Source organism: Molossus molossus, unplaced genomic scaffold (genome assembly GCF_014108415.1).
Source record: "Molossus molossus isolate mMolMol1 unplaced genomic scaffold, mMolMol1.p scaffold_m16_p_21, whole genome shotgun sequence".
Classification (NCBI taxonomy): domain Eukaryota; kingdom Metazoa; phylum Chordata; class Mammalia; order Chiroptera; family Molossidae; genus Molossus; species Molossus molossus.
In genome coordinates, this window is record NW_023425357.1 from 15,066,234 (window position 1) to 15,080,650 (window position 14,417).

Genomic DNA, 14,417 nt, shown 5'->3' on the forward strand with positions numbered 1-14,417 from the left:
TGGACTACGTTTCCCAGAGTCCACAGCGGCCTGACGTTACGTCTCTCAACGTGGTGGCGAGATCGTTAGCTCCGCGGGGACCCGGACGGTACCAAGGGGAGGCAGAAGGTGAGGGGTCTGAGAATCCGGGGCGGGAATGGGGCGTGTCCAGAGCTTCAGGTCTCTTTGCTCGCTGGCGGTAGCGGTCTGAGAATGGCCGATTCTGAATGAGTGTTTTGTGGCTGTGGTTGGGTCCCTGTGAGTGTACGGTTGTGGTCGCCTGTCTTCAGGGTATGTGTTTGGTTGTGTTTTTGTAACCATGTGTGATACTGTGTTGGAGTGTGGTTGGGTCCTTGTGACTGTGTCCCCGTAGTGTATGTAAGACCACACGCCTTGTTCTTGGAGGTGTGTACAGTTGTAAATATATGATGGGTGCGGGTATCTGAGTTATGATTGCATGTCTCCAAGGTGGGTGTATGGTTTCGTGATAATTGTGACCGTGTGTGGTACCATGGGCTACTGCCTTGTGTCTGTGACTGTGTGGTGACACTATGTGTATATCACATTTGTGTCCCGTGGGGTATGGTATGGCTATGCCTGTGTGCGGCTGTGTCTCTCTGGAGTGAATGTTGAATTGTGACTGGTTAACACTGAGTTGGTCAGGGTCGAGTGCCTGTAATTGTGTGTATCCTCTAAGTGAGTAATTGTGACTGTGTGGGGAATTTGTGGGTGTGGGTTTAGGAAGTAGGTGACTATATGAGAGTGACTGTGTCACAGTGGTGAGATTGTGTGACTTTGTGTCTTTTTAGTAGGTGTGAGACTATGACTGTGTGTAACGGTGTGGAGGTGTCTATGACTGTGTGATTGTGTCCTGTGTGTCTCGAGTGGATGTGTGGTTGTGTTTCTGTGACACTGACCATTTGTGTAGCACAGATTGTGTGAGTGTGAGGTGCCTGTGACTCTAGTGCTCTGATCACTGCAGAACCTGTGAAATTAGGGCCGATTGTGGCCCTAGACAGTGAGAACCTCAGCCTTAAAGTGTAACACTGGGATTGGGCAGGATGGCAGGTCTTCCCTGACCTCCATCCCTGTGGGAGGGTAAGGAGAGGACCCTTCAAAAATGTCGTTTCCTTTTTCTTCACTCTTCTTCAAGAGAGGTGTTGAGAAGAAAAGGAAAGAATTGCTACCTAACATCCAAAAGCCAATTTCAAAGTGCATCATGTTTTCTTCTTTCCCTGAAACCCTTCTTGTTTTCTGAGATGTGCTCTTCTTTACTTCTTCTGAAACTCCTTGCCTAAGAGAGACCACCACCATCCCTCCCCCTGCCAACATGACCTGATCTCCAGTATGTGCCATTGGAGTAAATGACTGGATGCCCTGGAGGTGAACTGAAAGGCCTCCCTGCCTCCTGCACACCTAATGTTCATTTTAAAAAATTTTTTTAACTTTTCATTTTGAATTAGTTTTAGACTTAAAACTGTTGCAAAAATAGAGTTCCTATATACTCTTAACTCAGCTTCTCAAGTATTAAGGTCTAAAACAGAACTCACCCCCAGCCGGTATGGCTCAGTAGTGGAGCATCTACCCATGCACCAAGAGGTCGCCTGTTCGATTCCCGGTCAGGGCATATGCCCAGGTTGTGGGCCTGATCCCCAGTGAGGACATGCAGGAGGTGGCCAATAGATGTTCTCTCTCACCAGTATTTCTCTCTCCCTCCCTCTCCTTTCCTTTCTCCCTAAAAATCAATAACAATGGGTAAACCGGTTCCACATTACCAGCATGGGGAAGTAATGTGGGCTGGGGACCAGGAAGGGTTGTCTCCAGTGCACTGCCTCCAGGGCTCCAAGGTTGTTAGTTTTCCTTTGTTCTCAGATAAGGAGAAAGGACAGCATTCCTGAGGGAAACTCACAGTACAACTCCCAGCCAGGTCAGAATGGAATTTCTCTTATCAGAATAAAACAATCACAATGAACAGAGCAAGGTGTTTAACATTTCTTATAATTATGGCTAGTACCCCACTATGATTAGTTCTCTATTATTCTTTCCTGCCTCTTTCATCTCCAAACCCGTTCCTCTCACAGTCCTTTGTGTTAAAAAAAATGGCAACCTCACCCTGGCCAGTTTGGCTCAGCGGTTGGAGCATCGGCCTGCAGACCAGAGATTCACAGGTTTGGGCCTGCAGACCAGAGATTCACAGGTTTGGTTCCTGCTAGGGGCACGTACCAAAAAAAAAAAAAAAAAAGGCAACCTTATACTTCTAATTGCTAAAGCCAAAAATCTTAGTGTCATCTTGGCTTTATTTTCTTATATACCTACACTTAGCAAATCCTGTCAGCTCTACCTTCAGAGAATTTCTAGATGCTGATCAGTTCTCATTACCTCCACAACCACCACCCTAATGCAAACCACACCCACCCGTTGCCTGGATTGCTGCAGTAACCTCACTGGTCTCCCTGCTTTCCTTACCCCCTTATCCTCTTTAGTAGTCCATTTTCCATGAGTGATCCTTTTAAATGTAAATCAGGTTATGACATTCCTTGGCCTAAAACATTTCAGTAACTTCCTGTTTTACCTAAGAGTGAAAACCCAAGTTCTTACAATGATACACAAGCCCCATGTGACCCTGCTTCCAGCCACTTCTCTGACCCAGATGAGCCTCTGACCCTTTTTCTCTCATCTACTTCATTCCAGCCAGTCTGGTCTCCTTCCTCTTTTGATCAAAGAAAGCCTGCGCCTGCCTTGAGGCCTTTGCAATTGCTGTTCCCTTTGCTAGGAATGTACCTCCCCTAGAAATTTGCATTCCTCACTCACTCCATTCTTTTTTTTATTTTTATTTTTTTATTAATTAATTAATTTATTTTTGTTACAGATGTTTCTCCTTTTTCCCCCACTGATTCCCTCTCCCTCCCCGCCCTGTCCCCAGCTTTGTTGTCCATGTCCATTGTTCATGCATACATGCATATAAGTTCTGTGGTTTATCTCTTCCCTCCCCCCACCACCTCCTCTTCTGGGGATTGTCAGTCTGTACCCCACTTCCACATCTCTGGGACTACCCCATTCCTCCGACTGTTATGTTCATTATATTCCACAAATAAGTGAGATCATATGTCACTCCATTCTTGTATGTCATCTGCTCAATGAAAAACTTTCTCAGGCTACCCTACATTCCCCCCAAACTCTTTATTTTTCTCCATAGAACGTTGGCCACCTGGCATATAAAGAGGAATATCAGTGTATTTGCTACTGCCTATTTCCAATGTGAGATTTACTGGGATAGGGACTGGATTTATTATCTTCCTCACAAATAGGGAAATGCCAGTTGAGGTAGGAACTTAGTAAATATGAGAGAATTCCTGACTCTTCTTTCTCTCTCTGCCTCCATATCCAATTAGATGCCAGAGACTGTTGATTTTACTTGTTTACTTTTATTTTTTAAAATATGTTTTTATTGATTTGAGAGAGAGCGTAAGGGGAGAGAGAGAGAAATATCCATGTACCCTGACTGGGAATTGAACCGGTGACCTTTGGGTGCATGGAATGATGCTCAACCAACCAAGCCACACCAGCCAGGGCTGGTTTTACTTCCTTTCTACACCTGAATTCATTCCCTTCCATCTCATTTCCACTGTCACTAGCTATCCTGGGGTCAGATCCTTGGTTTGCTTGGGAAAGTACAAGCACCTTTCAGTTGATATTCCTGACTTCAATTTTACTCTTCTGCAGTGAAACAATCTGGTCATATTGGCCTTTCACTTTTTAAAATTCTTTAGTGGCCTTCCATTTATTAATGACTGAAAACCAAACTTTTATCTATTTTATCAGTATTCATTGGTCACCTGCAGCCTTCAGACACCATGGCAAGTGTCAGTCACAGTGATGATGAGACCTGGTCCTTGCTCTTATAGTTATTTTATTTCATTCATACACCTTCATTTTCCAACCCCTAATGTCATCTCCAGCATTATCTTCCTCTAGGTTCTAGAACGAATTAAATTTAAATTTGGATTAATTAAACCTAAATTACATAAAAAATTTAGTTCCTCAGTCATACTAGCCCCATGTGGCTGATGGCTACATTATTTTTTTTTTCCTCAACTGAGGACATTTTTCCATTTTTTGTTCAGATAGAGTGGGAGGGAGAGAGAGAGAGAAACATCGACGTGAAAGGGACACATCGAGTGGCTGCCACCCACACGACCCAACCGGGGCCAGGGACAAACTGCAACCGAGGTACGTGCCCTTAGCAGGAACCGAACCCGGGTCTCTCGGGACCGCAGGCCAACGCTCTAACCGCTGAGCCAAACCGGCCAGGGCTGATGGCTATATTATTGACAGTACAAATTTCCATCGTCACATAAAGTTTGTTGGCTATCACCCACTGGTCTAGACCTTTCCCAAACTATACAAGTCATTCTGAATTGTCCCCTGCTCCTCAAACACACCATATACTTGGTCCACTGTTTTGCCACTGCTCTTCACTCTGCTCAGAATGCCCTTCTGTCCCTTTCCTGTCTATTAAAATTCTCTGATTTTTAGGTCCCACATCATGTTCTATAACTTATGGGACATTTTCTTTGACACCATCCCATTGATTCCATTAGTTTTCCTTCTGACACCCCCACCACGGGTGTCAGAAGCTTCTTGTCCTTCTAATTCAAATCAGCCTTGCCACCCTCCTTAAAACGCCTGATATCTCATTACCTGGAGGAACAGGCCATTCTCCACAGAACTCCAGCCTCAGTAACAGCCAGCCAGGGAGGAAGTGATGTTCTGCAGGAAAGCAATAGGGAAGGTTTAAATGGAAAATAAGAAGTGTTCTGCTAAGAGGCTGCAACAAATTGAGTTCCCAGTCAGGTCACTATTCTGAATGTGCAGGTATGCCTGTAAGATGCTTATATTACTGTGGTTTTCTCGCTCCTGTCCAAGTGAGCCCAGCTGGGGCTGGAGGCTTTGATGAAGCCTTTGGTATGGGTGGCATGGCCCCCTTTTGGACTTAGAAAGAGAAAGTAAAGCCAAAGAGGTACCCAAGAGCTTTTGCCTGTTGAGCCCACAGAAGCTGGAAGACTTTGTCTGAGAATGTCTTTTCCATAAGGCCTGGCCTGCACAGGTATGCTATGCTGCCACTCTCCTCGTTCTTAGAGGGTAAAATGGGTGTGTCTGAGTTATGATCCTCCTTGCTACAGCTGCAGAGGAAGGTCTGCTTGGAACAGGTGGGAGCTAGCTAGGTCCTATCCAGGTTATGGACTAGCAGAAACAAGATGAGGGACTATTCAGGCCAGAATCCCTCCTGCTAAGGTGCACAGATTCTGTGTCGGTGCTGGCGTACATCTGCCTTGACCTTATCTTTTGGTTTTCCTAGGGTTTAAGGAGAAGCTGGGTTTTATTAACTCTGTAGTTCTTAGCATTAGTGTTATGTGGCAAGACCAGGGGAAGACAGGGGAAGCAGAGCAGGAACACTGGAAGTTCAGTTGTTTTTCAGCTCATCTATTTAAGATTGCTGAGACAAGCTCAATTTCTGAGAGATTTGCCCCTTGTCCCCCTACTCTGCTTTTTTCAGGACTCTGTACTTGTCCAAGAGAAGAACCTAGAGAAATCTGAGCAGGTCAGGTAGTTCTAAAAGCCATGGCCCAGGTAAGTTGAAATTCCTTCTATCCTTGAAATAACCTGTCTTCCCTCCAGATTATATGAACATTTGTGTTCTTTATCCTTAACTTCCCTGTCTCGGCTGAGCCCCATTCAGTAACTTGTTCCCAGTTCTTCCATTCCAGGGAATGAATGATGGTGCCTCATTTCCCTTAGTGGCCCTCTCTGACAGTGTTCACACATGTGCATGGTGCTTTTTTTTTTTCATCCTCACCGGAGGATATATTTTCCATTTATTTTCAGATAGAGTGGGAGGGAGGGAGAGAGAGAGAGAGACATCGATGTGTGAGAGACACGTTGACCGGCTGCCTCCTGCAGGACCCCAATTGGGGCCTGGGACTAACCACAACCGAGGTACGTGCCCTTGATCAGAATCAAACCGGCGATTCATTGGTCCACGGACCGACGCTGTAACCGCTGAGCCAAACCGGCCAGGGCTGCATGGTGCTTTTAACAGAGCACCAGTGGAGCAGAAATATATTCTCTTGAGAGCCTCCTTTATTAGAACCATGGTTGCAAGGGTTCAGAGATATGATAACTGATCTTTTTCATTAACCTGAGTAATTTCCCTTTGTTCTATTTGAAAATCATAAAATATTTTATGCTGTCAAAGTTCTTTGGTCTTGCAAGCGAATTTATGACAGATGGATAACTCTAAATGGTCCATTTTGAGGTTGACCAATATGTGTTGGTTGTGGGCCACATTTATGTGACTGAGGTATACCCTTTATTATTTCAGGAACAAAGAAAAGTAGACAGTGAAGGATGATAAATATTCACAATATATAATGAACTGTGAAGATTTCACAAATCTTATTAAAGCTAAATGCCCTCAAAATAATGGAATGATTTTATCTTACAAGGTGTAAAGTGAAATATTATGTAGCAAGTAAAAAATCCCTGTGTTTAGCCCTGGCCAGTTTTCTCAGTGGTTAGAGCATTGGCCCATGGACCAAAGGGTTGCAGGTTCGAATCCCATCAAAGGCACATACCTAGGTTGCAGGTTCCATCCCTGGCCCCAGTCGGATTCGTGCAGGAGGCAACCAGTCAATGGTTACCCCCCTACACTCTATCTAAAACTCAATAGAAAAACATCCTCGGGTGAGGATTAATGCAACAACAAAAAAAACTGTGTTTATTATAAAATTTGCCTTAAACAAAAATTGTTTACGATGTTTAGCAAATGGAAGCAATGGGAACACTGGTCGTTTTCAGCAGTATAGTTCTTTGTTGTATGGGACTGTCATGGGTACAGATAATAAGTACAAATAATTAAGTACACTTAACATTCCTGATTCCAGCCAGCCATTAATGTCAGTAGCAAACTGTCCCCACCCCCACCAGCCAAACCTCCACCAACACTGTGACAATTAGTTCACCCTTTGCATGGTCCCAAGTGCATCCTGAAGAGGAAGGTATAACCTAGGTTGAGATCCACAGACTTCTTAGGACCCAGAGTCTTTGGGATAGATTTAAAACCTCTGTAAATCCTATATTTTAAGTTAGAGATTTGTAAGACTTTTTGGATTCTTTTTTATCTAAAGGGAGAAAAAGTGATAAAAAGGGATGCATTTTTATTTTTTGTTGTTTTTGTTAATCCTCACCCGAGACTATTTTTCCGTTGATTTTTTTTTTTTTATCCTCACCTGAGGACATTTTTCCATTTTTTGTTCAGATAGAGTGGGAGGAAGAGAGAGAGAAACATCGATGTGAAAGGGACACATTGAATGGTTGCCATCCACATGACCCAACCAGGGCCAGGGACAAACTGCAACCGAGGTATGTGCCCTTAGTGGGAACCGAACCCAGGTCTCTGGACCGCAGGTCGATGCTCTAACCGCTGAGCCAAACTGGCCAGGGCTCCGTTGATTTTTAAAAATAGAATGGAAGGGAAGAGAGGGAGAGAGAGAGAGAGAGATATTGATGTGAGAGAGACGCATCAATTGGTTGCCTCTGGCATGACCTGGACTGATGCAGGGGATCGAACCTGGAACCCAGGTATGTGCCCTTGACTGGGACTCAGACTTGTGACCCTTCAGTCTGTGGGCCACTGAGCCATACCAGCCAAGGCAAAAGGGATGCATTTTTAAAGACTTTATTATTTGCTAGGCCCATATTTGCTGTGTGTTTTGTTATTTTTTTATTTATAAGACCCCACTTAGCTAGATTCTGCTTATTCACAGACCTTGTGGACAACAGAAGAGAATCCAGCTGTCTGAAGGGTCTTTTTTATCTGTAGCCCCAGGAATATTCAAAAGCCTGTAGTTCTTCAGTCACATAAATTTGCTTCCTGTACTTCCTTTATCACATAGGCATTCAGCCCCAGCTCGCTTGCTTGATCACCTCCTTCCTACAACATGCTTCTCTCCTCATCTTAAAAGTAATTTCCTGGATGGATCAGGTTGTTAAAACCTGAACCTACTCATCAATTTTAACCATATCAAAATTGGGACAACCAGTCATTATGTGCCTCCTATTGGGACACTTAAGGAAGTACACAGTACTACCTCTAATATATTCATGCCTCCTCAAAAAATACTGTCAGTCAGGCCTCCAGATCTAACCACCATTCACAGAACACATGAAAGTAGGACATGTTAAACTACATCATGAAGATGCAGTCAGCTAAATCCAAAATGTGGGAAATTCTGCTGACTCAAATGTTTCTTTAATAGATAGCAATAAAAATTTTAAAAGGCACTCGGCCGGTTTGGCTCAGTGGTTGAGCATCGACCCATGCACCAAGAGGTCGCGAGTTCAGTTCCGGGTCAGGGCACATGTCCAGGTTGTGGGCCCAATCTAGGTTGTGGGGGGCATGCAGGAGGTGGCCAGTCGATGTTCTCTCTCATCGATGTTTCTATTTCTCTCCCTCTCTCTCTAAAATCAATAAAGAAAATAAATTTTTTTTTAATGTTAAAGGGCCTTTGGGGGCTGTTAGAGATTTGAGAGACTTCAGGAAACCTATCAACTAAACACAATGTGTGGGTCGTGTTTGAATCCTGATTTGAACAAACCAACAGTAAAAAATCACTTTTGAGAAAGTTGGGGCAATTTGAAACTTGATCTGGTTATTAGGGAATTATTGTTAATGTTACTAAGTATGGTAATGTTATTCTTGTTGTGCTTTAAAAAAAATCGAATCTGTTAGATACTAAAGTATTTGTGAGTGAAATACTGTGATGTTTGGTACGTGGGATTTGCCCAAAATACACCAGGAGTAGAAAATGGAAGGGAAGAGAGGAAACAAGATTTGCAAACTCTTGTTAATTGTTGAAGCAGAGTGATGGATTTATGGGGTCATTACACTATTCTCTATACTTTTGTGTATTTTGAAAATGTAATAAGTGAAAAAAATTTTAAAAGTCCTTTGATTTATTAGTAACTAATGGGTTTATTGTTTCAGGGATTGGTGACATTCAGGGATGTGGCCGTAGAGTTCTCTCAGGAAGAATGGAAGTATCTGGATCCTGCCCAAAGGAACTTGTACAGGGATGTGACTTTGGAGAACTTTGGTAACTTGGTTTCACTAGGTAAGGATATTGTATAATATAGGGCCAGATGGAAACGAGGCTCCCAGGAACCACAACGGTGGGAGGCTGTTACCACCTCTGTCCAGAAGAGGTAAAGAGAGGAAACACTGCCCCTGGAAGGTCATGAGAGCTAAAGTCACGGAGGAGGGCCTGGCTGGCAGCAACTAAAGCTACTTCCAGAACTCCCGGGTCAGAGGAGGAAGAAACTCTGTCTCCTTCTGCCTGCTGATCTCCTGCTGATGATTTCCATCTGCCAAACCCAATGAAAACTGATGGGGCCAGTATAATACAGTTCTTTTTTTTTAATATGTATTTTTCTTTATTTTAATTATTTTTATCCTCACCCGAGGACATTTTTGCATTTATCTTCAGATAGAGTGGGAGGGCGAGAGGAGGGAAGAGGGAGAGAGAAACATCGATGAGAAAGAGACTGATCGACTGGTTGCCACCCACACGACCCGATCCGGGGCTGGGGACAAACTGCAACCGAGGTACGTGCCCTTAGTGGGAACTGAACCCGGGACTCTCTGGTCTGCGGGCCAATGCTCTAACCACTGAGAAAACCGGCCAGGGCTAATGCAGTTCTTTGCAGACAAGCTGTCCAGAGCACAGAGCAGAGTCAGGAACAGCAAGGGGTGGATTAGAGGGGGAAAGAGAGGGCAGATGGAGAATCAGCACTATAGTTATCTATTCCGAATATTTCAAGAGTAGCCTTCTGGAATTTCTGTTTTCTTTGTGGTGAATTTCTAGGGAGACTTACAAGTTACTAGCTGAATTTCTGCTCTCTGTTCCCAAAAGAATTGTTTTGTGCTTTTTGGAAGTGGAATTGGGTCGTTCCATTGGCATCCCCATCTTCCCATCCTTTGGACAACCATCACGCCTTCATTTATGTAATTGCCTCTCATTCTTGGTGACCAAGAGACTAGGTTTGGATTTTGGAACAGCATGATCATTTTCCATTTCTCTTCCTATAAACAGGACTTTCCATTTCTAAGCCTGATGTCATCTCCTTATTGGAGCAAGGGAAAGAACCCTGGATGATTACAAATGATATAACAGGACCAAGATGCCCAGGTGAGCAAGGGTTGATGCAGTGGGAAGGTCATTGGGAATACTAGCCCAGTGGATGAGTTATCAAATGGTAACTTGAGTTCTTGTCAGGAAACTCCCCTCAAAGCCCTACCAAAAACTAAGGAAAATAAAAGCCTGAGACATGAGCCCTGCCGGTATGACTCAGTGGATTGAGAGTCGTCCCATGGACTGAGAGGTCCCAGTTCAATTCCAGGTCAGGGCACATGCCTGGGTTGCAGGCTTGATCCCCAGTAGGGGTCATGTATGAGGCAGCCAATTGGTGTTCTCACATCCATGTTTCTATATCTCCCTTTCTCTCTAAAAAATCAATAAAAACATATATATGTGTATATATATTAAATTATGTTAGCCATGAGATAAGTACGGGAAAAAAGGAACATTAATTTATAATGGTTGTAATTAAATTAAGATGATTTTTTTAGGTGGCTGCGACTTTAAGATTTTTATTTGTTCTGGCCGGTTTGGCTCAGCGGTTAGAGCGTCTGCCCTCAAACCAAAGAGTTGCAGGTTCAATTCTGGCCAAGGACACGTACTTTGGCTGCATTTCGGTTCCCAGCCCTGGTCAGGATCGTGCGAGAAGCAGCCAATCGATGTGTCTCTCTCACATCAATCTCTCTCTCTCTCTTCCCTCCCTCCCTCTCTATCTGAAGATAAATGGAAAAATATCCTCGGGTGAGGATTTAAAAGAAAAAGATTTTTATCTGTTCTTGAGAAACAGTTTTGTGTCTTTTTTTCCCTTTATTGATTTTGGAGAGAGAGATAGAAGCATCGATGAGAGAGAACATGGATTGGCTGCCTCCTGCATGCCCCCCACTGGGGATTTGGCCCACAACCTGGGCATGTGTCCTGACCAGGAATCAAACCGGCAACCTCTTGGTGCTTTGGTCAACGCTCAACCACTGAGCCACAGCGACCAGGCTAAATGGAGACTTTTTATGTTATATGAATCTTACTTCAACCAAAATACATATAACTTTTAAAATATATATAGAGAGATATGTGTGTATACACAGGTGCATGCACACACGTGCCTTAGAGTTACTCCTGTAGATTTTGACTCAGTCTAGGGTGGTTCTTGCACATTTGTATTTTTAACAGGTCTCCTGGATGATTCCTATCCCTAGCGAAATTGAGAACCCCTAATTTAATGTTTTGTGTCCTTCTGGCACCATATAAGCTCGCATATTTGTGCTTTCATGTGCTTTTCAGAAATTGCACAATGATATCTGAGACATATTGGCAACAGACTGGTTCCATGCCAGGGGCTGGTTCTGCCCCAGCACAGTCCAGGACCTCCAGGTTCTTGACTCGCATAGGAAAGACTTCAAGAATGAGTTCGAGCCCTGGCCGGTTTGGCTCAGTGGTTAGAGTGTCGGCCTGCGGTCCTGAGAGACCTGGGTTCGGTTCCTGCTAAGGGCACGTACCTCGGTTGCAGTTTGTCCTGGCCCTGGTTGGTTGTGTGGGTGGCAGCCACTCGATGTGTCCCTTCACATCAATGTTTCTCTCTCTCTCTCCCACTCTATCTGAACAAAATGTCAAAAAAAAATGTCCTCGGGTGAGGATAAAGAAAAAAAAAAATAATGAGTTCAAGTGAGAGCAAAAGCAAGTTTTGTTCAAGTAGAGACAGAGGCTAGCATGTGGATTTCTGGAGATGGGGTAGGGGTTGAGCCGCCTGCTGCTCCCCTGGTTGCAAGTCTCAGGGCGCCGCTGTGAAAGAAGCAAAAGTACATGTCCAAGTGGATGTGGGGGAACTTGCGAGTGAGGTGCACACCGGGTCAGTAAATTCTTGGGATTTTATGTGTTTCCAAGGTTAGGTTGTTTCTGAACTTTGTGGTGCCAAATTTTGACTCCGCCTTCTGGTTGGGAGGGGCCTGGTCCCTAAGATGGTTCATTCAGAAAGTGTCACGGTGTTCCTCCCCTCAACCGCTCTCTACGAGTGGTATCCATTTTAATTATAATAATGGTGTAACAATCTTTGGGTCTTTATCTGGTCAATTTTTCGTCCATCTTGGATTGATCTGGTTTCAGCCAGCCCTTGTTGTTGACTTCTTCGACTGCTGAAGTAGTTTCCTGCCATTAACTGTTTCCCGTCAATCGTGCTTGGAGGCCGGGGCTCTGGTGAGAGGACTAGCACTGTGGGCCTGTGATGTCCACTCCTACTTCCTCATTCCGCCGAGGGAGTTGTCCCTACCTTCTTTCTGTCCTACCTCAATACAAACCATCCACCTTTGATGGTTATTACTTTCATTTTATCTCTTTAGGCTACTGTAGAATTTTTTTTTTTATTTCTTCTAGAAGAGGACACTTGTATTAATTTTTGGGGGGTATTTTTTTCAGATTTGGAGTCCAGGCGTGAGAAATTTCCACAAAAAGATATTTTTGAAGTAGAGCCATTCAACTGGGAGCTAATGGAAAACCTTAAATGCTGTGGTTTTGAGAGCTCTAGTTTTAGAGAAGACTGGGAATACGAACGCCAGTTTGAAAGACAACAAGTAAATCAGAAATGCTATTTCAAGCAAGTGAAAATCACCTATGAAAACATACCCCCCTTTGAGCATCATACGTCCCTCACTCTACATCAGAGCAAGGAGACTGGCAAGAAACTGATTGAATGCAACGAATGTGGGAAAGCATTTAGCCGTGGCTCACACCTTATTCAACATCAGAAAACTCATACTGGCGAAAAGCCCTTTGAATGTAAGGAATGTGGGAAGGCCTTTAGTCGAGCCTCCCACCTTGTTCAACATCAGAGAATCCATACAGGTGAGAAACCTTATGACTGTAAGGAATGTGGGAAGGCCTTTGGTCGTACTTCAGAACTTACTCTGCATCAGAGACTCCATACTGGTGTCAAACCCTATGAATGTAAGCAATGTGGAAAGACCTTTAGACAGCATTCACAACTTATTCTGCATCAAAGAACTCATACAGGTGAGAAACCTTATGTATGTAAAGATTGTGGGAAGGCTTTTATTCGTGGCTCACAACTTACTGTTCATCGGAGAATTCATACAGGTGCTAGACCCTATCAGTGTAAAGAATGTGGGAAGGCCTTTAGACAGCATTCACAACTTACTGTCCATCAGAGAATTCATACTGGTGAGAAACCCTACGAATGTAAGGAATGTGGAAAGGGCTTTATTCATAGCTCAGAAGTTACTCGACATCAAAGAATTCATTCTGGGGAGAAACCTTATGAATGTAAGGAATGTGGAAAGGCCTTTAGACAGCATGCTCAGCTTACTCGACATCAGAGAGTTCATACTGGTGACAGACCCTATGAATGTAAGGACTGTGGGAAGGCCTTTAGTCGTAGTTCCTACCTTATTCAACATCAAAGAATTCATACTGGTGACAAACCCTACAAATGTAAGGAATGTGGGAAAGCCTTTATTCGTGTTTCACAACTGACTCATCATCAGCGAATCCATACTTGTGAGAAACCCTACCAATGTAGGGAATGTGGAATGGCCTTTATTCGTAGTTCACAACTTACTGAACATCAGAGAATTCATCCTGGTATCAAACCTTATGAATGTAGAGAATGTGGGCAGGCCTTTATTCTGGGTGCACAGCTCATTGAACACTACAGAATCCATACCGGTTAGAAAGCTTTGAATATTAGGGGTGTAGGAAATCCTTCATATGGAGGGACTTCGCAGCTGACTTAATATTAGATAATGCCTAATGTAGTGTAATATCAGACAACCTTCTTTTGTCAGTTCATTGTGGAACATCAGACAACTCACCAGAAGAAAATGTAATAAATGAGGAATTCCTTTTGCCTCACACTCATTGTTTACTATGTATCAGAGAACATACAGTGAAAAAAATATTAATATGAATGTAAAAAGACTTGTTACCACTAATAATGTATTAAACTTCTGAGAATTGCTAATAGAAAATAACCCTATTAAAATATTTTGTGAATGTGCCTTTTGCCGTGGCATCTACCTTACTGAACATTACCTCATTTCTGCGTTACTGACGGTATAGCGTAGGGCAAATTCTGCAATGTCCCTGTTCTTCAGTTTACTTATTTTTAAGCATGATAATTATACCTACCTAATAGAGTTTTTGTGAGGACTGTCAGATATTTTATATAAAGCCTATGCTGAAAAAATATTTGTTATTATCATTAATTAACTCTTAAGGAATTCATATGAGAGGAGG

General features: G+C 43.5%; 2 protein-coding genes across 5 annotated transcripts in view; one reads left to right on the forward strand and one right to left on the reverse strand.

Annotated features, from left to right (window-relative positions):
* ZNF146 (zinc finger protein 146) overlaps positions 1-4,701 on the reverse strand; it is a 29,658-nt gene extending 24,957 nt beyond the window's left edge. Inside the window, exon 1 of the mRNA XM_036274706.1 lies at positions 4,681-4,701. The gene's annotated coding sequence lies outside the window, so the exon portion shown is untranslated. The remainder of the gene's footprint in view (positions 1-4,680) is intronic.
* Positions 5-14,172, forward strand: ZNF565 (zinc finger protein 565). 4 transcript variants are annotated; one of them, XM_036274676.1, is made up of 5 exons: positions 5-108; positions 5,537-5,610; positions 9,026-9,152; positions 10,131-10,226; positions 12,582-14,172. In XM_036274676.1, the coding sequence occupies exons 2-5, from the start codon at positions 5,602-5,604 to the stop codon at positions 13,850-13,852; spliced, it is 1,503 nt and encodes a 500-aa protein (XP_036130569.1). In that variant the 5' UTR covers positions 5-108; positions 5,537-5,601; the 3' UTR covers positions 13,853-14,172. The 4 variants fall into 4 exon arrangements, with proteins under 4 accessions (XP_036130569.1, XP_036130571.1, XP_036130573.1 ...); XM_036274678.1 differs by lacking the exons at positions 5-108; positions 5,537-5,610 and adding an exon at positions 9,951-10,042 and having other exon boundaries at positions 9,051-9,152; positions 12,582-14,118; XM_036274680.1 differs by lacking the exons at positions 5-108; positions 5,537-5,610; positions 9,026-9,152 and adding exons at positions 9,192-9,243; positions 9,951-10,042 and having other exon boundaries at positions 12,582-14,118.
* Positions 14,173-14,417: the final 245 nt, after the last annotated feature.